We start from the raw sequence: 26,882 nt of genomic DNA on the forward strand, positions 1-26,882 counted from the left end.
AGAGAGAGTTTAGACTCAGGAGAGTAAGAGAGAGTTTAGACTCAGGAGAGAAAGAGAGAGTTTAGACTCAGGAGAGTAAGAGAGAGTTTAGGCTCAGGAGAGTAAGAGAGAGTTTAGACTCAGGAGAGAAAGAGAGAGTTTAGACTCAGGAGAGTAAGAGAGAGTTTAGACACAGGAGAGAAAGAAAGAGTTTAGACTCATGAGAGTAAGAGAGAGTTTAGACTCAGGGGAGTAAAAGAGAGTTTAGACTCAGGAGAGTAAGAGAGAGTTTAGACTCAGGAGAGTAAAAGAGAGTTTAGACTCAGGAGAGAAAGAGAGAGTTTAGACTCAGGAGAGTAAAAGAGAGTTTAGACTCAGGAGAGTAAAAGAGAGTTTAGACTCAGGAGAGTAAGAGAGAGTTTAGACTCAGGAGAGAAAGAGAGAGTTTAGACTCAGGAGAGTAAGAGAGAGTTTCGATTCAGGAGAGAAAGAGAGAGTTTAGACTCAGGAGAGTAAGAGAGGGTTTAGACTCAGGAGAGTAAAAGAGAGTTTAGACTCAGGAGAGAAAGAGAGAGTTTAGACTCAGGAGAGTAAGAGAGAGTTTAGACACAGTAGAGAAAGAAAGAGTTTAGACTCATGAGAGTAAGAGAGAGTTTAGGCTCGGGAGAGTGAGTTTAGATTTGGGTTGCAGATTCTACTCAGGGAAGTGAGTTTAGACTCACGGGGTTGGGATTAAACTCAGAGGAGTAAGTTTAGAGTGAGGGGAGTGAGTTTAGACCGAGAGGTGAGATTAGACTCCGCTGTTTTCCCCCCTGCCCGCCGCCCTGCTCAGGATGAGTCAGTATTAGATTACAGGTTCACACGCCCGCGCGCAGACCGCCCGTCGCCCCGGCCAATTGCCCCATTCATTCCAGCGCCGGAGACGGCAGGTCGCCGCTGATTGGCTGTCCGCTCCGGCCTCACAAACTTTCCCACGGCTTGCGCGTGCTGACAGCCGGCCAGAGCGACCACACCCGCGGAGGCGGAGCCACGACGCTTCGACTCTTTCTAGTGGACAGTCTATTGGCTCCGCGTCAAGCCTTATGCAAAGCAGCGTGGGTGTGTTCCAAGGGGCGCCCTGGCAACTAGCCCGTCGATCAAACGTTAGCCAGCGCGCTAATTGGCTGTCTGTGCGCAGAGCCCCGCCCTTCTTGGCTCGGTGCGGAGTTGAAATGATACCGTGGGAAAGCTCGGGGCTTCAAACGGACTGAGCTTAGAATCAGCTGAACATCAGCGCTCAGCGAGAAAGACAGAGGCAAAAATGAAGAGAAATCACGATTTCAGTTCTTCAGACAGCGAGCTGGATGAGAATATTGAAGTGGAGAAGGAAAGTGCTGACGAGAATGTGTAAGTTATCGATTTTCTACTTAACTTGGTTCTGCCGTCCACTTTGTTAGTCACTAAACCGGGCTTGACACCAATAACAGGCGTAACATGAGCAAAAACGTTCTCATAGCTTATTTTTGACCACTTCTAGTCTTAAATTAGCTTCTTGTTTCCCGGTCCACCTTAAGTGGTGCAGCAGTTACAATTCGCGTTCAGCGGAACCTGAGGAGACAGAACGGAACTACAGCCTCATTTAAGGTGGACCGGGAAAATTATAACACGAAGCTGACGGCTAGGAAGCCAAATTCAGCGTTGCATATTACACACACATATTTGCCCTGTCAGAATATAACGGCGGATAAAAACATAAGCATAAAAAAATAGGTCGGCAGTGCGAGGTTGACAGGTTTTGACGTGTTTCTAGTGAACATCAATATTTTAGCATTACTGAAGCATGAAAACACTAATGACCGCGTCTTAATGGGTTTCCTACAAAGCAATAACCTTAATTTGCAGTTTGTAATGGACAAACTAGCCACTACAAGGTAACAGGAACCGTAACGTATTATAAAATATTAATATATTATCTTAATTTCTGTATAACGCGACCTAAACATACATCCAAACATGCCTCCCTTTCAGTTTGAGTCGTCTTTACTGAGCTGTATTTGGAATAAAGCTAAATTGCCTTACAAAAATTAAGAATGTAAGACTTTTAAGACTTTAAATTCTTCATTTCTCCTTTCAGCTGTATGAGCTCTCCGCTTGGATCAGTGTCTCCATCCACAACGTCTCAAGTTCAGGCGAGAAAACGGCGCCGCGGGGTGAGTAGCTTTCAGCAGCTGTGAAGGGGGAGAGCGAGGCTGAACTGTAAAATATGTAACTTAATGACTGTCAACAGTAACTGTAGCAATAACCCCTTATTTTCACAGATAATTGAGAAACGGCGCAGAGACCGGATTAATAACAGTCTGTCTGAGCTGAGGAGGCTGGTGCCCAGTGCTCTGGAGAAACAGGTGAGACACTACATCCCACTTCCACTAATTGTTTTCTTTAGGTATCAGTTATATGTTGTAGCCTTAGAGTGCAGTGAAGTCAACAATGCTCTCCCCCTTTTCCCCAGGGCTCAGCTAAGTTGGAGAAAGCAGAAATTTTGCAGATGACGGTGGATCATTTGAAGATGCTTCATGCAGCTGGTGGCAAAGGTAGCATATGGTTATCTTCTTGTTTATCAGAATTACAAGCAATTCCAAATACAGATCTTTGAATGCCACATCCAAATGCAAATCTCATGTAGAATAACGCTGTACAAGAAGCATTTAAATACTGCAGAAAGAATCTCATCTCACTGAGATTGTGTGCTGTTTAGCTAAAACTGGTCTATTAAGGGCCATTGGTGTATGCATGCTTTAATGCCATTGATGGTTGTAGATTTTTTTTTTCCAAACACTTAAATTATACACAGTGTATACTGGCTCCCCGCGACCCTGACGGAGAAGCGGCTTAGAAAATGGATGGATGGATGGGTATACTGGCTGCACAACTTGATCCACCAAGGCAGAATCATTGACCAAGTTGCCTCTCTTTCAGGTTACTTTGATGCCCATGCATTGGCCATGGACTACCGTGGTTTGGGTTTCCGCGAGTGCCTGGCAGAGACCGCGCGATACCTCAGCATCATTGAGGGCCTGGACAACACTGACCCACTCCGCATTCGCCTGGTGTCCCATTTGAACAACTACGCCACTCAGAGAGAGGCTCACACCGGCCTGGGTCATCTGGCTTGGGGCTCTGCATTTGGCACCCCGCCAAGCCACCTGGCCCATCACCTTCTCTTACCGCAGCACCAGCAAGGGGCACCACTCTCACGCAGCAGCAGCAGTCCCGCATCCTCATCTTCATCATCATCCTCTTCCTCGTCATCCTCTCCATCTGCACCTTCCTCAGAGGCCCACAGCTCCAGCAGGCTAAGCGGCACGGTAATCGCCGAAGCCGGTCAGGCCGGGCCCCTGAGGGTGACCCCTGGCACTCCCTTACCTCCAGGCCTGACGGCAGCATCTGCATCTAAGCTGTCCCCTCCTCTCCTCACGTCACTGTCCGGCCTGTCGGCTTTTCCTTTCCCTCTGAGCGCTTTCCCTCTGCTCTCGCCTGGCTCTCTGGGGCCAGCAACCCCCTCCAGCAGCCTGGGCAAACCCTACAGGCCCTGGAGCATGGAGATAGGCGCCTTTTGAACTTTTAAACCATTTTTACGGCGCTGAAGTGGATTTCAGTGGACAGAGGGTCAGACCAGAAATGACTCTGAATCTGAATCATTGTGAGAAGATGGAGCTCTTCCAGGCAGGACTCAAACAAAGTGGAAAAGAAGCAACAGAGAGCTAATGTACCAGACTGTTAGCTGTGTTGTCTTCTTGAAAACCTTACGTTTCCATCACCCTTTGAGAGACGCTCTTCTTTCGAGCTAATCAGGGATAGTGCTGTGCTGATGGTCAGGCATTTGCCCATTAACTTCTTAGTCAAACTGTTTCTTTTGTCTTTAAGTAGAACAGGGTGCTATGCTGGTACAATGCCCTGCTTTGCTACTGAGTGAAACAGAGAGAGAGATGGAGAGACGGGTATTTTGGGACTGAGGTACTGATACATTTCAAATGGTGGTCAGAGCATTTGACCAGAATGAAAAATAATAGTGATTTATGGTTATATAAAAAAAAAAATCCTTTCCTCCTCAAGTCCCTTTATTTTAATTTACATCCTTAAGCCTAATGTCTCCAGGTTGAAATATAAGGCAGTTATTGTACTCCCTCTCAGATCTTGGCAAGATGTTGTATTTTGTTTGTATTGAACATCTTCATGAAGGTGGGTAGCTATGCAATCAGTGGTGTTACATGTTTTACATGGTATATGATGTTGGCTGTATGGTTTGAGCATTTTTATGTAAATATACAGTAAAACCTATGCAAAAACTTTATCTCAGCTGAATTATTTGGATTTTTTCAACTTCTTTTTTTTCACTGCACCTATTTATATGAAACATCTCAAACTGTAGTAGCCAGTTGTCAGTGTCAAACCACTGCTAGACACCATTTGGAATTGTGACAGCCCTTAACACCGTTTCAGAAGCGACAATCTCTGAAAAATGGCACTAAATGAACCATGTAAAATAGCACTCCGCCACTCCTGTGTGTCAGTCACGCACAGGAGTCCTCACATCCTCACCCCAACTCCACTCTCTCTCAGTGGTGGAAGTGTCACAGATAGCACAGCTACATCAAAAGTTAGTTGTTCAGAAAAGTGTAGTGTAATATACAGAGGTGTTTGTATATTTTATGTTTCCTAAAAAAACAAAGTGCACCGACAGTTCTGATGTGTCACCTCTGTTCAGCAGATGTGATGGACAGCGTTGAGGCCTGTATCTCATTCATCTGTTGGCCTTTTCTCTGCAATAAAGCATATTCGTACAACTTGTCCCTCTGTGTCCATGTATTCTTCTGGATTATTGTACTGGTTTAGAACATATACAGATAAAATACACATTATACTTACATTATATCTCATACATTCTTTGAAAGCCTATTTAATTCTCATATATATTTATAACATACTGCAATCATTTTTCCAGGTACAATTGCATGAGTAAAAGGTTTAGTGCCAATCTACATCAAGTAATGTTAGTGTTGCACTCTGAAATGAACATGGCACAACTGGCCCAGAGTCATAGGGCAATGCCCCAACAACCAAAGTTAAACTAAACTTTGTCTGCTACCACTACCTGCCACATGTGCCTATTATAAAATCGATTAACACAGGAAGGTTTGCATGCATCACTTTGTATTGGCTGAATTATGGGGGTGCGCTGCATGTTAAGATAATATGAGAAGATAAACACACACATTTCATTAACAGATTCTCTCTGGAAGGCGTGACGTCTTTGAACAGCTCTACCATAAATGTATTGGCCCATATTTTACTTTTTAAAAACGAATAGTAAAAGTACTATCACGTAGTAGGCAGGGATTTATATAGTAGCAGTTATTCAACCGATCATTAAAAAAAATCAAATATGTTAGCACGTCCTCACAGAGAATAAACAAAGATTTCTGCACTTATTTTTGCACAATTTCTTTATATGAAATAAAGCAGCTGCCATAACTTCTGCACAGGCCATATTTAGGTTCTATTTTTTTTCCCCAAATCTATTAAATTAAGTAAATGAACAGTAATTGTGCATTAAAATGTGCGTATGTGTTGTTATCTGTAGAGGATGTGTATTTATTTTCACCTGGAAAATTAATAAAACCTCATTTGAACAGAGGTGCCCAAACTTTTACATTTGACTTCATGAGCTTTGTGAACTGATTGAAAGGAATCAGGCGAAACACTGTAGGCAGTGAAGAGATCTATAGGTGACAGAATCAGAATGTGTCTGCATGGGACAGTGTGTGCTATCATGCGGCCTCAGGGCCTCTGTGGCCTCTCTATGTGTTCAGGAAGCCATTAACAGCCAGGGGATATCCTGGACAAAGGCAGGCCGCGCTGGCTCAGGCCGCGTGGGAAGGAGAGAGCGAAGGATAGAGTGGAGCGAGAGAGGGGGATAGAGGAATGAGTGAGAGAAGGAGGAGACGGCTGCACAGAGCAGCTTTGTCCTGGAGCCATCGCAGTGCACACATACTCCTGGTGTGTTGGACTCCCACGCTACTGCAAGCTCTGTGTGACTGCCAGCCAAATCCGTAAAACAGATCCTCCTCCTACACGCACCCTCATGCCAAGATACACTCCTCTTTCTCTCTCCCTGCCTCCATCTCACTCCATCCCTCCAGTTCTCTTTTGCCTCCCTCACATTTTAGACCCCAGTCCTGCCATTCTTTAACATGTCTCTGTCATATGTTCTCATGAAGTCATGTCCTTGGAAGGCAAAGCACCCCAAATCTCAGTGAAATTAGCACTCAGACACCATAACCACCCATGCAGAACAGCCATTCATAATGTGGAAGGAAGCAGAGGATGGAAGCTAGTAAATTCCAGCTAGCCTAAGTTATTTGCATAATTAGGAACTGGGGCTTTTTTGCTTTCATTGCTCATTAGCAACATAAGCATGCTTGTTTGAACGGGTCCAGTCATTCTTTACTGTGGCAGCTATTTGTTATGAAGTCAGCTGCTGCCACCTGCTGGTGATTCATGTTACTACAGCTGTGAACGGGGACGTTGCTGGTTGAAATATGAATGGGAAAACCAGAGAAAAGCAGAGAGAACTACAACACTGTAATATCTTTCGAGTTTCTCAAACGCTAGAGGGCGCTCCCGAGCGAGTCAAAATGAATAGGTTAAGGTGGAGAAATTGAGCAAAATAATAGCTTATAAATTCCTAAACATTCATTCATTCAAACAATTGCAATATAAAATAATCTATTTTCTAATCTGACCATTTTTCTAATCACAGAATAGCAGAACATATTTTAACACCGTTTTTATATTTTTGAACGCTTTTGAACTCGTTATCAGAGTTTAAAACGCCGCCTCACGTACGTTCATGACGTCAGTGAGAGCGAACAGCCAATGAGCTGCTTTTCTCGCCAATCACTCAGGACTGAGTAGTCGTAGTGCTGGCGTCCTGCTGCCCAAAACCCATTTGCTGTATAAAAAACGAAAGTACTGGTAAGTTTCCTTTACCGTTTTAGTGAAATACATCCTTTTCTTTTTAAAATTAAGGAAAGTTCAGGGCGAGTAATTAGACACTATTTTAAGTTTTCGTTTTCAGCCGTTTAGCTCCATGCAAGTCAATTCATTGAGGACTCGCTCGCGGGCGCCCTCTGGCGTTTTGCAGGTCTGTTTTTGACATAATTTGAGAGCCAGCTTATGACGAGCATGGCCACTTCTTACTTCCCCGTTATATCTGCAAAACAGCAGAGGGCGCCCGCGAGCGAGTCTCAAGATTTTAACCTAAAACATATTTTCTTCAAATTCGTTCATGGCAGATAGATACACGCAGGTTGTTGTAAATAAGAATGGTACCCACAAAAATCTTTTTTTTCCTTTAGGTTTACTATATTTTTCCATTTTCACCATGGTGAAATTAAGCTGAACACAGGTGTAGGTTCCATGATAATTTCAGTAAATAACATGGCTAAATTTGTGTTGAAATTGATTTCGAGCCCTGGTTCCTATCACAACCACTCTGAAGTAGTCTACTCAGATGTTTCTCTAGAACAACACATTTCACATAAAACCACTCTGAATCTGGTCATGTCTCAAAGACTCTAATTTGCAGAATTTTTGAAAATTCTGTGGAATTCACCTTAAAGTATAGGCCAATATGGAAACCCATCTGAAAGCATCTCGTGAAACATTCTTTTCTGAGAAATCCAACATTCACCCCTACAAAAGTCACATACTTAACAGAAAGTTGCATTATCTAAACTTTCTGAAGATTACTTTCATTTACTCTTTTACTCAAAACACAGATCAACTTAGCTATTTTTATTAAAGTAATTCAGTTACCACAATGGGGGCAGTTGTGGGCTGGAGGTTATGGAACCAGCCCTGTGACCGGAAGGTCGCCGGTTTGATCCCCTGAGGCGTCAGGACATGACTGAAGTGCCCTTCAGCAAGGCACCTAACCCCCAACCGTGGATAGGGCTGCCCTGGGCAAGTGTGCTCACTGCCCCCTAGTGTTTGTTCACTAGTGTGCATGTATGTGGGTGTTTCACCGGGAGGCTATTCCTCTGTGTGCAAGCACATTTGGCCTGTGGTTCTGAATTATGAATGAATGTCCTCATGCCATTAGAAGAGATTCTAATTAACCACATTTGATTAAACACAGGCTTCCTGTTACTCAGCCATTGTCAGCAAACACTATGCGAAGACTTATTACTTTTTAGAAGTTATAAGGCCTAATTGGCATCCAGTAACACCTATACTTCAGCTTAAATGTTCACAATATTTCTGTCAAAGGAAAGGGAAAGTAAAGAGCCACAGACACATGTTCTCATTCACAGAACCCCAAACCTTTATTCACCACAGCTTGCTCACAAAGATAAATGTGTTAAGGGAAGAAAGCACACAAACAGGAGAAGAGGAAGATGCAGGAGGGTGTGTGATACTGGGTCTCCACCTGCACCAAGAGCAATGACACCCTCTCATCACGTTGGACACACACACACACACTTATACACAGCCACACACACACCTACGTATGGAGGAAAAGGTGCAGTCACTTTGTTTTCTGTTTTTTATTGCGCCCCTATTGTGTGGTCTGTAAGTTACTTGCGTATTTTTCCCTCTGCTGCTTTTGACAGTCCCTGTCGTGCTGTGTAAAGGGTCTCCATTTGTTTTTCTCTTTTTCCACCAGGCAGTAAGGCAGAATGGCACGATTACAAATCTGTGGTCGTGCCTTTTGCCACCATTTACATCATTGCCAAGTATCTGTCTTGCCAGGGTACTAAGCGTGCCATGTTGGAACGCATGGGTGGAGCTAGAAATGGTGCAGAACAATGATTGCTCAAACGCAACCATCACAGAATTGTTAAATCATGTGATCACACAGGAGAACTCCACCTACTTTCATGTTAAACGATGGTAGCCGACCCGGGTATGAATATTTCTGGGTTCAGACATGCAGTTGTGCCACACTGTACCATATTGTGTGGTGGAAAACTGCCACCATAAAGGAACATTCTGCTGTTCATTCCAGTCCTTTGTATTCTGTTCTATGAAACAGAAAAAGACACAGAGCAGGATTTACAGTATATGGGCACAAAAGTGACCATGAGGCACAGATGTCATATGACAAAGGCAAAGCTGAAACCAAAGATTTAGCAAGCTCCTCCTGAGCAATATGTCATCTTTGCTAAACCAAGGGTGTGCTTCTGGTGTGTACGCACGAATAAGGGGTGTGTGCATGTCCATCAATGAACAGTGCATGTGTTTGTATGAAAAGAGATAAAGACCAGAGAGAGATAGATAGACAGACAGCGAGAGCTGGCTCATATTGAAGCTCCTGTGTGATCTACCTCTCACAAGAGTCAGAAGTTTGTGTGTTTGTGTGCTGTGACTTGTTATGCGCTCCACACGGACACAGATACGAACATGGCCATTGGGGTTGAAAGAGGTGAAACTGCGAAACAGCAGATAGCTGGCAAACTCACAAACACCAAAGCCTGGTACGAGAGAAACTGCAGCAGATTCGAGAGACAAAGAGAGAAGAAATTAATTACATCCATCAATACAGAGAGAGAGAGAGAGAGAAAGAGAGAAAACTATAAAATGGCTCACTGCAATACTTCTGTAGTCTCATATATAACAAAAAAGGAAGTATTTACAAAAAAAACAATACCCACTTTCACTGGTTTCGTTTCAAATTTCAAGCAAAAACATTCTTGTTTAGGGAGCAGTGGGATGCAAGATACTTCTGTTTTTCTCTTTTTTTTTGGGAGGGGGGGTGGGGGGTGTTGGTGAGGGGTTTGGTCAGCCCTTCTCCCTCACGGTGGGTGGGTGTGGCGGGGAGGGGGTAGCTAGGGGTGTCCGAGACTCTTTCTCTACATACGGGCGGGGAGTCAGGCGGATGGGGTCGGGATAGAGGGTTTGAGAGGGTACAGTAAAGGTGAAGAGATGCTCATGCTGTCAGCTCTTCCCGCAGCTCTTTGTTCCTGCGCACCCCCTGGGCATGCCTCTCCTGCACGAAGAAAAAAAAAAACAAAAACACATTCCATTATGTTTTTGAAACACTGCAAAGCAAGCCTTTTTCAGTCATTTCATATGGAGCAGCTGTCCACAACATATATTTACAATATCTGTGGGCAAAATCTCAATCTTGTCCTCACCAGACATACAAGGGGCTTTGTATGACTGATTGAGGTCTGTATTGTCTATAATCTATCTTATGTAACAATTATCTTATGCACAAAGTGAGTGAGCCTATTTGCCATGTATTTTAGCTTTAATCGTTCAACATTTCGGGCCTCATTCATGAAACACAAGCAGAACAAATTTGTGTGTGAACTGTTTGTAAAAGAATTTTAATGCAAATTGTTAAATTGTTTGTAGTGAGTATGAATACAACATTTACACCTGCTCCTGACCACACATTCTCTTTTCTTTGAGAAAAAATGACATGACTGTGTTTTGGTACAAATATGAACCAAATACTGATTCAGCAGGTTAAAGTAAACTTAGCAATTAACATAAAGCAAATAAATGCTCTGTTTCCTTTTTTATTATTGCCTGTTATTCTCAACATCTTTCCATAGCCTGTACCTTCCTAAAGATTCCATTAGATAATTTGTTAGAATTATTAAAATCACTAGAATTTTTATGACATGAGCTACTTTACTGATAAATCTTCAGAGCAGCTGTCTTACAGTCATGCACATGTAAGAATGTGATCCATCATTGAGCCCATTTTCACTCTGTTCTTCAATGGTCAGGCCCCCCACAAAACCACCACAGAGGAGATATTATTTGGTGAATCATTCGCAGCACTGCAGTAATACTGACGTGGGGGTGGCATATTAGTGTGTGTTGTGCTTGTGCGAGTGGATCAGACAGGTTTTTTTTTGTCCTCCATCCTGTGGGGGTCTAAGCACTGAAGAGCAGGGAAAAAGGGGGCTAACAAAGTATGCAGAGAAACAGTAACTGTAAATGTAGAACTACAAGGTGCATCTATACAGTAAGCGGACCTGATAAAATTGACAGAATGCAGATATAAGGAGGTACTTAATAAAATTGCCAGTTGGCATATGTTTTGGTTCTTTTTCTTTTAAATATTTATTTGACACATTAAAAAATAGATTATTTTAAATATCAATTGAAAAAAGATTTTAATTTTAATTTTAAAAAATGCAATTAAAAAGTAAACACAAATGTTGATTCCATGAACATTAACATTGCAAGCACACTAAAAATGCCCACATACATATCACTGCTGTCAGACCAAAAATGGTAACTTTACAGGAGAAGGAAAAAACATACTTTACTTTTAATGTAAAATCAGTGAAACTTTTTGTGATATTTTTCCAAGTCATTTTGGGCTATTTTTTGGTCCAATCATCATTTACCAAAAATTGACACACAATGTAAAGGGCAACAGGCATTTTCAAATTATTTTAAACACTGATCAATGGCAAACATGGAGATACAATGTTTTGTTCTGACAGCAGCAATATGATTGTGAACCACTGCTATAGAGTATAACAAGGAAACACAGTGTCATTCTGTACCCTCTGGTGGTAGTATACTGCATTTAAAATAACTCTTTCACTGTTTCTTTTCTCTTTAGTTTGACCTAATTCAATTGACTTCACAGCCTCTATTCAATCACAGTCCTAACCTGTCCTTTTCTTATTCCTGAGAGTGCTCACCTTCTCCTGTAGGCGCTCGAGCATGGCCATGAGAAGAGCCTTACGGTTCTTCTTATTGTGGTCCATCTTCATGATGAGCTTCTCCTCTGCCATCTTGCTAAAGTTGCTGTTCTCCTCCATGGCTTTCAGCAGCACATCCCGCTCATGTTCACGCTTCTCAGCCAGAGCCTTCAGCACCTGGGCCTCCTGAGACTGCGGACACAAAAATAAAGATGGAGAGAGGGAGGGAGGATGGAAGGAGGAGAGAGAAGGAAAGTGAGTGTGAAGAACAGCAGAGGACATCTGGATAGCTACTTTCTAGCGGATATTCCTGATCAATAACTCACAGCCTGACGGGGCAAAAACTGTCATTAACCTTCTAGAAGCTGCCATACCAAATGAGATTAACTATAGTTTGTCAAATTAAATCAGTAATGCCAATAAGTAGCTGGTGTCCAGAATTAAGTATTGCAGATAATTACGCTCCATTATTTCCATTTTTCAAAGCTAAGACATTTACTTAAAAAAATGATAAAATGTCCAATTGTATCTAAAATGTATATACAATATACATATATACGTATATAAAAATGTAATAAATGTTGTGTCATTTGTACATAGAAATTTTATAGATTAAAGAAAAAAATAGTAGCAACAAATATTCGCTAATTAAAATGCTTGAAAAACAAAATCAGGCACTTCTGTAGGGAAACACATTTATCAAGCCAAACACTAGCATCACACCAGTAGCATGCAGAAGCAGTTCTGCACACTGCACACTGGACTCATGGACTGACAGACTCTTGAAGGTGCTAGTGTCTTTTAACTCTAGGTTCAGTCCGCAAAAGCTTCCTACTGCTTGCTAGCAGGCTCTCACTTGCATTTCTTATCAAGATTAAATGACAGCATGACAACTACAAAAGGTATTCAGACAACACCCGCTGTTAAAGTATAACGCATGCTCCAGTCTAAAGTGGTTTTCAGTGGCTTACAACCCTTCATTACTTCTCCATTTGCCAAAAAGTCATTTAAATTTTTAAGCTAAAAGATGATGGAGCGCTGCTGCAGCACTTAGTGCTATTCAGAGCCAGATCAAGGTTGCCAGATATATAAATATAAAAGCAAATATATAAACATACTTTATGCACTACGGTGAAATCAATGAATCAATAAATGAATAAATAAAAAGAACATAATTTTGTAATCAATTTAAATAATACATTTAATCACTAAATTTAAACAACTTTTCCCATTGTTGTCTCATTGAAAATATTCAAAGATTATATTTGCAAATAAAGATATTCGGTAGTTGAACCTGTTTAAATGGGTCACTGGTAACACATGAATATGCATAAAACCACAGGAAAATTGATGGTCACCGATTTGAATTTGGCAATATTATTTGAATATTGATAATTCACTCACTTTCCTTCGGTCCTCGGCTGCCTCCAGCTTCTTCTGAATGTCTTCCAGAGAAACGTCCCTCTTCTTGGGGGGAGTGGTGATGCTGTACCCATCAGACGTTGGGGAAGGAGGTTTCAGGATCACCTCGAAGGCCTGTCCAGAGGCTCGCTTATTAATGGGCTTGACCTTCATGTCTGAGCACACAGAAGTCAAGGTGAAACATATGGTCACCTTTTAAAACACAAAACTTATACTGGAAAACATTCGTTATAACTCTTTTTAAGATTACTGGAAGAATCTTTGATTTATACAGGGATTCAGCTTACATATCCATTAAAACTTCATTATAAAGCAAACAAAGGCATCTATCAGACTTTTATTGACCTTAATAAAAAAAATATCTCAAATGAATGTCTAATAAATGTTTCAAGCTGGCATGTAAACCTTGAGCTTGTGTTAAAACGTAATTCGTGCGAATGTTATTGGATAAACTCATTACCATTTTCATTTCCTACCTTCAAACTCAGCCATCATCTTATTGTGGGCCTCTGGGTAAAAGCAGGAGCAGATGAGGGAGACGAGGGACAGCTCCTTCATCTTCTCTTTGTAAGCTGCAGGGAAACACACACCACATCAAAACAAAGTCCTTGGCCTAGATTTGCTTTCTAAGTCCCTCTATGCTTATTACAGATCACATCCTCACACGCTGTGGAAAATAAATATTCAAAAAATCGACATGAAAAACAGCTTCAAAGCAGGTTTCTCAGAGGGCTGAATTAACACAGGCATTGTCTCCATTTTTGTGGGCGGTTTTTGAAGCCTCATAGGAGGTGGGTGGTGATGGGGGGGTACCATGTCCTCGAATGCTCCTGTTTCCCAAACAACCATATTCCCTATAGGATTCCTCCTACTGCATCAAAAATGAGTTACATTATTTATTTAGTATGTGCTGGACTGGTATGGCTGGCTAAAATTCCTTTTTAGCTAGTATAGGTTTGATCGGGCAAACCATTTTAATGATAATTTACTCCAGATTAGTATATATTCTCAACAGATTTTTGATAGATGCTATTTAAAACAAACACTTATCTCCTTTTTTATTTTCTGCACTTGTGCATTTGAGCACAGCATCTGTCCTTTATATATTCGCGATGAATGGAGCAACAGAAATGGTCTAAGATGGTCTTTTTTTGGACAGAGATGATCTTGCACATCCTACTTTATTATAGTTGGTATGTACGTTTTAGTCATTTTTAACTATATCAGCCAGCAAAACACAGAGTTCCAAGCATATGGATGAATCTATCTTTACCCATTATAGAGCTGTTATTATTCAATATCGCAATAATTTAAATAAGGACAAATTTTATGCAAATTGTCATTCTTTTGTTCTTTCCCATACCCCTTGATTTTTCTTTTTTTATTGCTTCGCCTTTATTTAAACATTCCCTTCGTACAATCATTCAAATCTATAGTTAATTCAAAATGGTCTACAATAGAAAAGACTTAATTATAAAGCTGTAATTACAGGCTACACAAACAGAAATTCACAGACTCATTAGCTGAATGCACACATATTTTAAATGCTACTTGGGAAGATTATTCTGGGCAGCTTGTCCAGAAAAAAGCTGAGATTTCACCAGTTTGGCAACATTTTGGTTTCCACACAAATGAACGCAAAGAACCACTGGATGTTGACAGTGTTACATGCTGTCTGTGCAGACTAAAATAATCAACGTAATAGGTAATATTATAGATATAATATTAAAGAAATAAGTAATATTAGAAGCTAGCCTGATTAGTAATAGGCTAAGACTCTGTAACACTCATAGTACCTTCATAACTGAATTTGGATGATAATTATCCAGGTTTATCCAGATTCTGCAGATGACCATCATTTGTCTACATTTACATTGTCATCCAAGTTAAGTGAATGACTCTGAATCACTGAGAAATTTTGTTCTTCTGCTATTTTGGATTTGAATATTGTTTATATACCATCCCATTCATCTTCTTCTTATCATTATTATTCAATGATTTCGTAATGATTAAAAGCACTGACCCAGTAATTTCTAATTATTGTAAATTATTGTTGTTTTTCATATTTGGTATCATAATAATGGTTGTACTACTGTTATTTGGAGAATATTTAACTGTTTCTTCAAATACAATTTCAAATGTGAATGTGAACAGTGTGAATAAATGAAACAAACAAATTCTGGTACATGAGATCTTCTCTCCTGTGGATAGTAAAATGGATGAGCTGTATTGTTAGTCATATTGCATGTCATATCCCAACTGCAATATCTGTCATAAACAGCGCACTGCTTTATCTATATCAGGCAGTTCTGCTCTTATCACTGCTGCCATCTTGTCAACGGTAACTTTCAAGGAGAAGGAAAAAATATTCTTAACTTTAATAAACATTAATGTGACAAAATGTTACTACAGCCAATTGTGGACCATTTCCATTGTTCCCTCTGTAATGAAATGTCCACACAATATAAAAGCCAAATGATCTAAAAAAATTGAAATATATGCTTTGAGGAGGTTCTGATATGACAGTGTTGATATGCCCTCTGCAGTCGAGTCTCAGGGGAGTATAAATCTTGACTCTGATAAGTGTTCAATTCTGATCTTATCAAACCGGACATGAAACACTTTTCTAGCAGATTTCAGACAGCTGCAGCAACACCCTGCTACATCCAGCTCTGCTGCTTTGGGTGCTGTCTATCCAGCATCAGAGGAAATCTGATCTTCTCTTCCTCTCTCTGAACTCGTTAACCCTTTCCCCATGTGCTGTGGAATCAAAGACCAGAGGCAGTGAGGAGTTTGCGGCGCTCCCACTGGGATCATGAACACTCAGGCAGGTGAAAAGGTGGTGGAGGGGGTTCGGCGGCCAAATATTGAGTGCTCACACTGAGCGTTTGCACACACAGGCAGCCATTTCCATCGAGTTCTTCAGAGAGGAAGAAATGAGGGAGATTGGCTGGTTAACTGGCTGGTAAGCAAGTCAAAAAAGAAACATGAGACAGAGCCTCGTGTCTGTGCTCTGAAACTGCTATTATTAGACAGCATCATTTAGAGAACGGCACAGATGTCCAAACCTCAGAGACCACGCCCATAATCCCTACACACACATACTGATCACTGGATTAGGAAAAATTTGATTTATAATCTGAATAGACATGATTATGTTTCTGTTACAAATTATTGCTGTCATACAAAAATCATTTTTTTATATTTTATATTTGAAAATGTCCTCTACATTGTTAGAACATTTCATTATGAATAGATCATGGTCCATATGTACTTTGAATAAAACATTTTATTCCTACTTTTATAAAGTTTCCAATTTGTATATATTAGGTTTAGCAATATGTTACAATTGCTATTTTGACAATTTGACTATATTATATATATTTGGCTATGTATATATATATATATATATATATATATATATATATACACACACACACACACACACACACACATATATATTGGATCTGGCCTTTATTTCAGAACAATAGTTGACATAAAAGCAGGAAATTTATGCAGTGTTGGGCTTCTGAGCTAAGCTTCTGAGCAGAAGTAAATACATTTCTCTATAATGCTTATCCAGGGGGGATCAAATCCGAGTTTCTCTATTTTATACATTGGCCGATATGCACAAAAAAATAAAATGCTGTTGATACTGAAGATAATCAAGCATGCCTGTTAAAGACAGCAACATTTAGCATTTAATTCCATTAGTGAAGTGACATGAGCTGCAAAATGTCTACAATAACAGGTTGGTGACAAAAGCCACATCAATAAGGAAATGGCTGCCTTTTGTGTTGCTTCTTTGATAACGCATCAGCATGGCCACCCTGGAAATCAATAATCACCCTCCCCATACACACTTCCACACACACCCTGTGTCCAGTGCAGAGATGCAGACCTTCTGGTCCCATGGAAACTACCATCAAAGGCAGACATGACAATAGTCTTTATATCACCCATGGCACTGTAAACACACCTAAATGTTAGTCATGCTTGTCAGAAAAGCTTGTGAGGCATGGTGAAGATGGCTACTTTCAAGAGAATAAAATGTCACATCTCAGATATACAGTATAATGTTCAGCCACACCCCTGTGGTTTAGAGGTATATTAGTGGTATCTGATATCTCTATACTTCAAGCTATCAAGTGATTAAGTGCATTTGAAGAAATAACACTGCTTGACTGGATTTGCGGATTGGATTGGATTAGTTACACCCAACCAAATCCCCAGCTCAAAGCTAGAGGGAAGATCCGAAATGCATTGAACTAGGCTAATGAATACCGGACACAGGAGACAATTAAGCTCTCTCAACTTCTGGATAATGATAAACATCGGCCTCTAAAGGGCAGAATACCACATCATTCTGGTTCAGTGAACAGACTATTAGGCCTTATGGTATATCCCTAACTTATTTCCTGTCAAGACAACAAGGTGCATGGACATACACATAAAGCACTCTCCACAAGAGCTGCTCAAGGTCCTATGAATGTTCCATTGATTGTATTGATTGGCATGTCCTTTCTAATTTGCATGAGTTTGGAAGAAGTCTGCAATGCCTTGCAATGTATTTCACAATGGTTTTGTATTTTGTAAACATACCTAGTGCTGTCTTGATTACATAACATTTAAAAACCTTTTCAGTGAATCAGAAATGATTGGATACAAATTTGCATGATAATAATGCATGGTTTAAATTGTACTACTGGTTTGTTTTACACAACACACCCATTAATATGCACTGTTTTGAGTTTTTAACTACATTTATAATCTTCCTTGTTCATTTCTTTCCCGGCCAAGTTTTGTTATTATGTTGGAATCATTTGAAAGCCTATGCATGGTCTATAGTTTAGTTTATTTTTTATCTCTAATTACTTAATCACCAAAATAATCAAGAGATTTCTTGAGTAATAATGATAAGTAATGTAATTAACAGTAACAGCCCTTATCATAGCACCACTGGGCCTGTTCATGCTTTCCCAAAAAGCTGAAAGAACAGGTGCACTATTTTCCTTGAAAATAAATATTCCTGACAGTTCCCAGTCATCAGCGTTTTTAGGGTGACAAGAAACGACAACTAGAGCTGCGAGCCTCACCCACAACCCCAGCGGCACAGCTCCACCACCCCACCGTCTACCCATAATTCAATGAGACCAGTGTGCACCGTCTGCCTGGCCCACCCCACTTCACTCACTCATCCAAATCTCCAGAAGCCAGGAGACATGTTTATGGGCCAGACGACTTACACATTTCTATCACAAGGGTCTCTGAGTGCATGCACACATCCACCCATCAGTCACTGCTCCAGACAGCAGTGTCCCAGTCAGAAAGGCATGCATATGAATAGAGCTGCTCATGAATTAATCATCCACATCAGTGTGTGATCGTATTAATCAATTTATGAGTAAGGAGGTGACATGTGAAAGGGTGCAGGCCTACAGATTAACCTTTTAGTAAATAAGAACCACAGCTGAACAGGAATAGTTCAGTGGGTAATAAACACCAGGCCCATCCATGAAACCAAATTACATTATATGAAAAGATTTGTGATGATAAACTGGCAGATAATGAGATCAAGTTGAAATCAGAGCAAATCCGACAGCATATAGACACAAATATGACTGAGTCAGTGTCGATCGCTGGTGTTGCCTCAGACACTCACAATATCAGCTGGGAAAAAAGAACGGATAAGCTTCTTCGTGGCCGTTTTACGCATTCACCATGTCATAACCCCTTTTGTGCTGACAGCTTGGTGTGCACGATGCTGCACCCACATTTAATTGCTGCACCGGCTGTGGTGATATCAGTGATGAAAAATAAGGGGGGCGTATGGTCTGCACTGCCTTCTGACTGCGCTGCGCCCGTCATTGTTCAGCTGTAGTCGATCATATGGTGCGCCCTGGATCTTGGGTGGGGTCCTTCTGCATTATGCTGGGTCAGGCTCGAGATTTAGGCGGCACGTGCCGCATCATCCGCTCGAGGACCGTTACCTGGTCGTCTTGAATCCATTTCAAAGCATTTCATTTGTACATGCGTTTGTAAATAAATTAATTCATTAGATGAAAGAAATTTGGTGCATTGAACATTCCTGAAGGAGAGCTACTGACGCGCTCACCTATGAAAAGCAAAGGCGCTGTTAAAACTGAAAAATGGAACATGCGTCAAAAAGGTTAAAGCAGGCTACGCACGAGTCATTTGAGCTTTTTCTTTCGTTCATTTCGTTTTCTTCCCTACATGCAGTGGACTCTGCCTCATCTTTAGTCATCAGCCAGCGAGCAGCGAGTCTTTTGTGAGTTAAGGGTGTCGCCTCCCTGCATTAGCATCTCACGGCGCCGTGCAACCTGCATCGAAAACAGCAACCCATTCAAAGCAACCCACATAACAGCCCAGTCTTACCGATTGCGGTCTTGGCCATGGTTGCAGGTGGTGCCGTGACTGGTGCTGCGTGCGTCCTACTGAACGATGTGGAGAAAGAGGACCGCCGTAAGGCACTGAGTCAGCAGAACAGCGCTCTGGGTGCGGAGAGAGAGGAGAGGGGCGGTGCTTAGGAATTCATTATGAGCGTCAGATTGGATAGCAGAAGGTCAGGGATGCCAGATTGAAGTTAGTGTTTCCAAACCAATCACGTGTAAAACTAGTTTGGTGAACATTTTTATTTACACCCCCCACCCCCCCCCCCGTAATCCCGTAATCAGCAGGAGTATATTTAGTGACTGAAAGCTGATTCTACAGTTTTGCGCAGCTAAGAAAGATAAACTAGGTGACTTCCCATATAAATAAAAATAATACATTGCCACGCCTTATTTACATGTGGAAACGAAATCCTAATGCGAGGCCACGACTTACTAAGGCATGGGAAGGAGATAACTGAGTCGTAGCCACAGCTTAAGGCATGGGAAGAGATCATGCCTTATTTAGATGTGGCAAAGGCTTTATTATCTCGTGTCATTTCTTACTAAGTCGTGGCTACACATGAGGATCTCGTTCCCACATCTTACTAAATCAGGGCCACAAGGCTGGTTGGTGCTGTGAGTTGCATGTGCTGTCTTTCTCTGACAGCAGGGCACCCAGGATGTGATAACTCTTTCTGTGTAGCACTCTCAAATGCTCATCTGCTCTCCCTTCAGCCTCTGCCTGTCTAGGAGCAACTATCTGGCCATTCATGCCACCAGCGCCTTGATGGAACATCGATGGAGGACCGTGGACAATGCTTCTAGGTCATCTTATTGTTCCTGCGGCAGATCCACAAGCACCTGTAGTGCTTTCCCCTCCAGTGCGAAACACAGCTGCAAACAACAGTCATCGTCCAGCTGTGATCCAGGCAACTATGTTGGCGTAGAGCAAGACACAAAAAGCATAGCATACAACACTGGAAGACACAGCATCCGTGGAGGGCAGACACTTAATCCCACCCTTCTCATTCACAATTACTTCCAACTAAACATCTACAGTAATAACATCAACAACAACAATATCAGCAGCAGTACCTTTTTAAGCCAAAATCATGGAGCCTCCAAAGAGTCACTGTGCATAACCACACCTCACCGTTCCTCACTGCAGCATATCCTGTGGCAGAAACCACAATATACAACATGGATATAAACTGTATTAGTAGACATAACAATGCCTGCATTTTGTATGTACTGCTCATTTAATTTAAATCTCAGATTCTGGTGCCTAACGACAGATGCAGTTTGGGGCAACAGTTTGATGACTTAGCTGGTGTTTAGCCAGGTTGTATGCTTGCATGAAAGAGGATTCCACCAATATTTTAACATTTATGAATAAATAAGATGTAAACAAATTTATCCAGCGTGGTGTGATGTCAATATTTCATTCTAGGGAAACATACAGAGTGAAAATTGGTGATGATGGGAACAGCACATCCGAAAGCTTCCTCACAGGAAGGTATTATATAAAATGATTACTAATAAGTCGCCTAATACCTGAGGCATTGCTTTATGATAGTTAGATAGTTGAGATAAAGATGTATCCTTTGTCCCCAAAGATTTTTTTTAAATTTGCGCTGTATGTGATGCAAGGGGATAATTGTATACTTTTGACGTTTTATATATTTTTACCAAACAGTGGATTTTAAAATTACACAGTTGATTTGGATATAGTGAAACCAGTCCAAGTGTTATATTTGCAAATGGAGATGATCAGAAGATTACAAATGGATAAAGTACTTTATTCAATCAAAATAACTGTTACTGCTATGAAGTTATGACTTGGTTAAAAGTACCTTTCCAAAACACAACTTAAGGAGAAATATAAATGGTGGCAGCTGAAACACTACTTAAGTGCTGAGTAACTTTTAGAACTGCACAATTGCCAGACATGGTTTTTATGATGAAATTAAATAAAATGTTAAAAATAAGTAATAACTAAATGTGAAAAACGAATATACATATTAATTTCCTCAAAATATTCCTATGTAGAAGCAAAAATATCACTTGAAAATACTTAGGAATCTGTTACTGCAGTTACATAGTCTATTTTCTCACCAGGCCCTGATGCCCCTGAGTTTGCTATTTTCAATAGCACGGATTTTGCTGCTGAGCTTACTGTATATGTATATATAGTCTTCTGTTTATACACAAGATCTAGTTCAACAGCAAAAGTAGTCAAGAGCATGTCGGCATTGGGCGGAAGTCCTTTCCTCACTTCATACCGAGTTGAGAGAAAAGTCCAGGTCAAAAGAAGAATCTTTACCTTGCACTATCAGTGGTTTTATTTATTTATCAATCTGCCTAGCTCACATTAATTCTGGATGCACTGGCTGACTGAATTGGGTACTCCATTTCCTCCCAACATAGAATTTAGAATTGCACCCACTGTTTCCTCCTGATGGTGCCACATTGATCGATGAAAGCATGGGCTCCACTGCTGTTATCCTAAGGGGCTCATCTCCCACTAAAGAAAAATGAAAAAGTCAAGTCAACATGAAATTTTAAGTCAACTGCCTGGATAGCTTTTTAAAAATCTTGTCAATACACAGTTTAGTACATCTTAGGTTAGGCCAACAAATAGTTGTTAAAAAAGTTCAGCTTACTAAAAAATTGGGTGGTTGCCACCTTATATGCTAAAATTGTTTAATGGTAAAGGCAAGAGTTTTGGTGGATTTTTACTCTGTTCCTCCATTGTTTGGTCATTACTAATTCCTACCTACAAGTTATAACTCCTCCGTATTACACAGTGGCCCAGCCTGGGGGTGAGGTCTTTGTCTTCTCAGATTTCTGACCATAGAGGGCTGAGATGTCACCCAAATTCAAACTCATACTCTCTTGATACTTTGGCAATTACACGCTTTCATGACTCATGAACTAAATAGTGCTTTATATTTATTTCACAAAAGAATGAAAAGGTGAATAAACAGTGAATTAGCAGTGTGACCTCTGCTTAAATTGTTCTTCATGCTCACACAGAGAGCATTGCCTTTGCTTTGATAAAGAGCAGTTACATGTGAAAATGAATAAATTATCTAGAAGAAAGTGTTATCTTTTATAGTGTTATTGAATATTTTGATTTTTTATTGTTTCTTCTTGAAAGGACCGGCCGTTTTTGGTCCGTTTATGAAGAGGAACCAGAGAGTGGATCACCTGTCCTGTGGAAAGTCTCAGTCGCAGCGAGCGCGCTCGGTGCAGGAAGACAGAACGACTCTCGTAATCAATCAAAGAGTTTATTAAGTCTTCTGCACAAAGAAAGAAGGGCACTCCTTCTTTTTATACAAACACGTCCTGCCCTGTTGCGTACAAGCAAACAGGGTGGACCCAAATAAGTTGTCTAACAGTCATGAAATGCTAAGCTGACACTCACGGACCACCGGAACTGCCCAAAGGAGGGGGGCTTCTGCTCTGTGTACGATAATCTTACCTACAAAAGGGAACAAATGGTTCTGGATGGAATGTTTTCCGATAAGAGGAGCAAGTTGTTTGTGCAAACTGCCAAGGACAGCAGCTATGCTTGCTACAAAATCTGCTTAGAGCAGAGTTGGAGCAGAGTTAACCCTTTCATTCCCCTCTTTTATGCCTCACCAACTACGCGGAGGCCAGCGCGTAGACCCTTTCCATGAGGCATCTGAAAAAACAAGGACCCAAACACAGCAACAGCAAAACCATACAGATAAAAGGGACAGCCATGGCAAAATAAGGAGTAAGTAGTTAATAAGGAGTTAGTAAGGACATATTTAAGAATGTACTGCAAACATGTAGCAAGATCTGTAGTGTTGCGAGTTTTAGAACAAAAATCCTGTGATAAAGAAAGAGAATAATTAATGTGAGGGTAATCATAATGAGTAACATTCAAACAGTCAGGAGACAGACAGGTGTGTGCTACAGCCTGCAGAGTAGCAGAGAGATCCAGAGGGGCCGTGGTCATGGAGTGCTTGTTCACACTGGAAGGCATCAGGTGACACACGTAGCAGGAGTCATTGGTGTACTGCCTGGCTGTCCAGTTAGCATACTGCCAGAAAACGTTATCCATGGGGGATCCGCCAGCACGTTCCACCAGGCACAGGATTAATATTAGCTGCAACATACTTCTGTAACACAGGACAGGTTAGAGATAGGAAACAAAAATATTTAGACGTTTATCATGTATATACATCACTGCGTGGCTGACTGACATCTGGAGGCATGAATCCACTGTGGAAAAAGATCGGGTAATACCCCCGTGCGTGTGACAGCGAGTACAGTAGTGGGTTCAGAGAAAGGGGAGTCTGAAAAACCCTTTCTCTCAAATTTCTTGACCAATACCTGATCGCCCGGCTTAAAAGCATGGGTTGGGACCTTGGGAGGGTCTGTGATAGTTTGGTTGACCCTCTCCCAGTATTCATTCAGAACAGTTAACAACCCTGCGGTGTACTCGCTGCGACGCACATCCAAGCCGGCGTTCCCCCCAGAGCCGTTTTCTGACGCCATGGGAGGGGGAACGGCCGTCCCATGACAATTTCATACGGCGACAGACCACCCAGAGTGTCTGTGCGCGCCATCCGCAGTTTGGCCAAAACTACAGGTAAAACCTTCACCCAATTGGTGATATTCTGCATCTGCATGGCTTTTCGTAACCGCCCTTTTATAGTCCGATTAACCCTTTCGACCATACCCGAGGATTGAGGGTGATAGGGGATGTGGAAAGCCCAGTCTATGCTCAGGTGCTTCGCGAGCATCTGTGTGACTTTGGAGGTGAACGGTGTGCCTTTGTCAGAGTCTATTCCTAAGGGGACACCGTAACGCGGTATGCTTTCTTGGCATAGTTTTGTCACAACTGTATTTGCATTTTCTTTATTGCATGGGAACGCCTCGGTCCAACCAAAGATTTATCTACTAAGACCAGTAAATATTTGTACGGCCCTACAGTCGTCATGTGTGTGAAATCGATTTGCCATTCTTGGAAAGGTGTTTCCGGTTTAGGAAGAACTTGGTGCGGTCCGGCCGGTTTTGGGTTATTCTGTGCACATGTAAGACAACGGTCTAATATGCGATCAACGGCAGAGTTCAAATTGTGAATGCAAAACAATTCGGACATGTCATGCTTTACCCCTCTTCGTTCCCGATGCGAAATACCATGAAAATCGGGAACGAGGAACGGAACACAATGTGCGACCCCCGCGGCCCGTATACCAGCCTCTCATCTCCAGCACCAACAATATGTATGTGTGCTCTCACGCACCACAGTAACTTGCATTCAGAGGCGCAACTGACTAACTGCTTGATTTTTGGAAAACAAGAGATCCTGACTCCAAATTCCAGTGATGCCTCAGACCCCCAGGTCCACAGTCATAAGTATCAGAGGAGGGAGCCCACACCCCTGCACCTCTGTCTGGGCTAGGGGCACTCTGTGATAAGGGGAGTTGTTGCATCTGGGTGGGAACCTGCAATGACTTGTCATCTCCCAAATAATATGTTTATTTGAGAGTTATGGCTGGGGAGAAGCTCCAGGGAAAAATGCAGAGATCTCCACCTGAAATAAGGATTATAGAGAGTTTTGGTCCATTTTACTGGAGTACAAAGAAGTTAAAATTCTTCAGTTATACCTAATGTGATATAAATAAACAAGAGAATGTTAATATATATATATTAACTCAACTCTTAATTTGTAGCACACTAACAAATTCCAAACTTCAAGCTAACCTTCAGGATCGCACAGTTTGCACGTACACAGAGAGGTCAACGACCACATTCAGAGTGACCACATTCACTGCATTTTGTCTGAGAAAGCTCAACTTAAATTGTAGTTTGCAAAAGTAACTTAGATGCAGTACTAAAAGTGTACGCTAGGGGAGCTTTTTACTAAAGTAAGTTTAGAATATTAAAAAAGGCCTACTGACCCAGGACTGAAGTTCAGTGTGTTTGGGAGTTCAGTGTGGCATATGCACCACACTTACCATTTGTTTCCATTGTGAGTCAGCAATCATGAATACCTGTCACTTTTCTGGCTGGTGTTTAGATAGTCATTCTTCTTTCTCCAACAGTTCCTACAAGGCTGCTATGTGTGTATGGGGTCTATCACTGGACGTATGTCTGCTCTGGTACTTTCCCTCTGTATTAGGCTTTCTGCATGGTTCACCCTTCAAGTTGCTATCCCAAGCAAGCCTCGAGTGGATTTCAGTGAAAGCCACCTTTCCACTCATGGTTGATAAATGTGTGGGAAATCTGCATATACTTGCTGTAACTCTGCTATGACTGTAGCCAGAGTCCGGATGGCTCTGGCATTGTGCTGGTGACTAATCTGACATGTATTCAGCAGGACTTGCCCCTTCTGTATGTTAAGCAGTGTTTGAGCTAACTTCCATCATGGAAAGCAGGCCATGCCCAGTCTGGGCATTAAAGTCTTATGTAGACTTGCCTGGTAATGGGCAGTCATGGGCTGGTTTTTAGGGAACTGGCCCTATGACCGGAAAGTTGCTGGTTCGATCCCCAGTGCTGACTGAGGATTCCTTGAGCAAGACACCTAACCCCCAATTGCTCCCCAGGCACCGTGGATAGGGCTGCCCACCGCTCCGGGCAAGTGTGCTCTCTGCCCCCTAGTGTGTGTGTATTCACTAGTGCATATGTGGTGTTTCACTTCATGGATGGGTAAAATGCAGAGATGGAATTTCCCTGTTTGTGGGATTAAAAAAGTATCCCTTAACATTTGTCAGATGGATTCATTATTTGTACGCTCCCTTGGCATAAACAAATAAAAAGTAATGGGCATGGGTATAGAAAAGATCCTCTGTTGAAAACAAAGGCTGTCACACTGGGAGCTATAGATAATTTATATGGTCTGCAGGTCCATCCAGTGGTGTTCACTGTGTTGTGTGTCTTGTCACTATGCTTGAGACTATGTGGGCAGTGTTGAAAGGTGACTCACTGAAGTGTGTGTGTGTGTGTGTGTCTAGCAGGTTCTTAGTCATCACTCTGCACATCCTCCCACTCAGATGACCCCACAAAGTTCTTAGCCACACAGAATCAATGAGAAGATTCCTAGAGGATCTTGTCCATGTGACAAAGATACTTATATTACTTTCTGTGCTACACTGTGTTACTTAGTTGGTGTCACTGACTCATAGAACAACTGTTCCATTTGTAACTACTGTTATGAATACAGCAGTGTTTGCAATTATATTAGAAAGGTTTTGTGTAGCTCTGCATGAGGATGCTAAATAAATCATAATCTCCCATAAATATAAGTAGTGTAATGTTTTGCTTTCAATAAGAAAAGCAAAATGTAAAATCACCAGTAACCTGAAATATCACATGATCTAAGCTGTTGTCAAAGCAC

At 41.5% G+C, this 26,882-nt stretch overlaps 2 protein-coding genes across 2 annotated transcripts; one reads left to right on the forward strand and one right to left on the reverse strand.

The window, feature by feature from the left end:
* Window positions 1-1,208: 1,208 nt before the first annotated feature.
* hey1 (hes-related family bHLH transcription factor with YRPW motif 1) lies at window positions 1,209-4,806 on the forward strand. Its single transcript, XM_017692630.2, has 5 exons — window positions 1,209-1,365; window positions 2,093-2,168; window positions 2,277-2,360; window positions 2,468-2,549; window positions 2,935-4,806. Exons 1-5 carry the CDS (start codon window positions 1,280-1,282, stop codon window positions 3,573-3,575), a joined length of 969 nt encoding a protein of 322 aa, XP_017548119.1. The 5' UTR covers window positions 1,209-1,279; the 3' UTR covers window positions 3,576-4,806.
* A 3,514-nt stretch (window positions 4,807-8,320) lies between these two features.
* Window positions 8,321-19,669, reverse strand: stmn2b (stathmin 2b). The gene is made up of 5 exons (XM_017693868.2): window positions 19,512-19,669; window positions 13,592-13,687; window positions 13,098-13,270; window positions 11,694-11,885; window positions 8,321-10,009 (listed from the first exon to the last, which is right to left on the reverse strand). The coding sequence occupies exons 1-5, from the start codon at window positions 19,528-19,530 to the stop codon at window positions 9,950-9,952; spliced, it is 540 nt and encodes a 179-aa protein (XP_017549357.1). The 5' UTR covers window positions 19,531-19,669; the 3' UTR covers window positions 8,321-9,949.
* Between the last annotated feature and the right edge of the window lie 7,213 nt (window positions 19,670-26,882).

Source organism: Pygocentrus nattereri, chromosome 27, assembly GCF_015220715.1.
Source record: "Pygocentrus nattereri isolate fPygNat1 chromosome 27, fPygNat1.pri, whole genome shotgun sequence".
In the NCBI taxonomy this organism is placed as follows: domain Eukaryota; kingdom Metazoa; phylum Chordata; class Actinopteri; order Characiformes; family Serrasalmidae; genus Pygocentrus; species Pygocentrus nattereri.

What these genes read in the sequence shown, in the direction of transcription:
- hey1 (XM_017692630.2), top strand. Translation starts at nt 1,280, where the DNA reads ATGAAGAGAAATCACGATTTCAGTTCTTCAGACAGCGAGCTGGATGAG. An exon ending in CCAGTGCTCTGGAGAAACAG is followed by an intron (nt 2,361 to 2,467) that starts GTGAGACACTAC and finishes CCTTTTCCCCAG; the next exon opens with GGCTCAGCTAAGTTGGAGAA. An exon ending in TCATGCAGCTGGTGGCAAAG is followed by an intron (nt 2,550 to 2,934) that starts GTAGCATATGGT and finishes CCTCTCTTTCAG; the next exon opens with GTTACTTTGATGCCCATGCA.
- stmn2b (XM_017693868.2), bottom strand. An exon ending in GATGATGGCTGAGTTTGAAG is followed by an intron (nt 13,271 to 13,591) that starts GTAGGAAATGAA and finishes CTGTGTGCTCAG; the next exon opens with ACATGAAGGTCAAGCCCATT. An exon ending in TCGAGCGCCTACAGGAGAAG is followed by an intron (nt 10,010 to 11,693) that starts GTGAGCACTCTC and finishes TTCTTCGTGCAG; the next exon opens with GAGAGGCATGCCCAGGGGGT.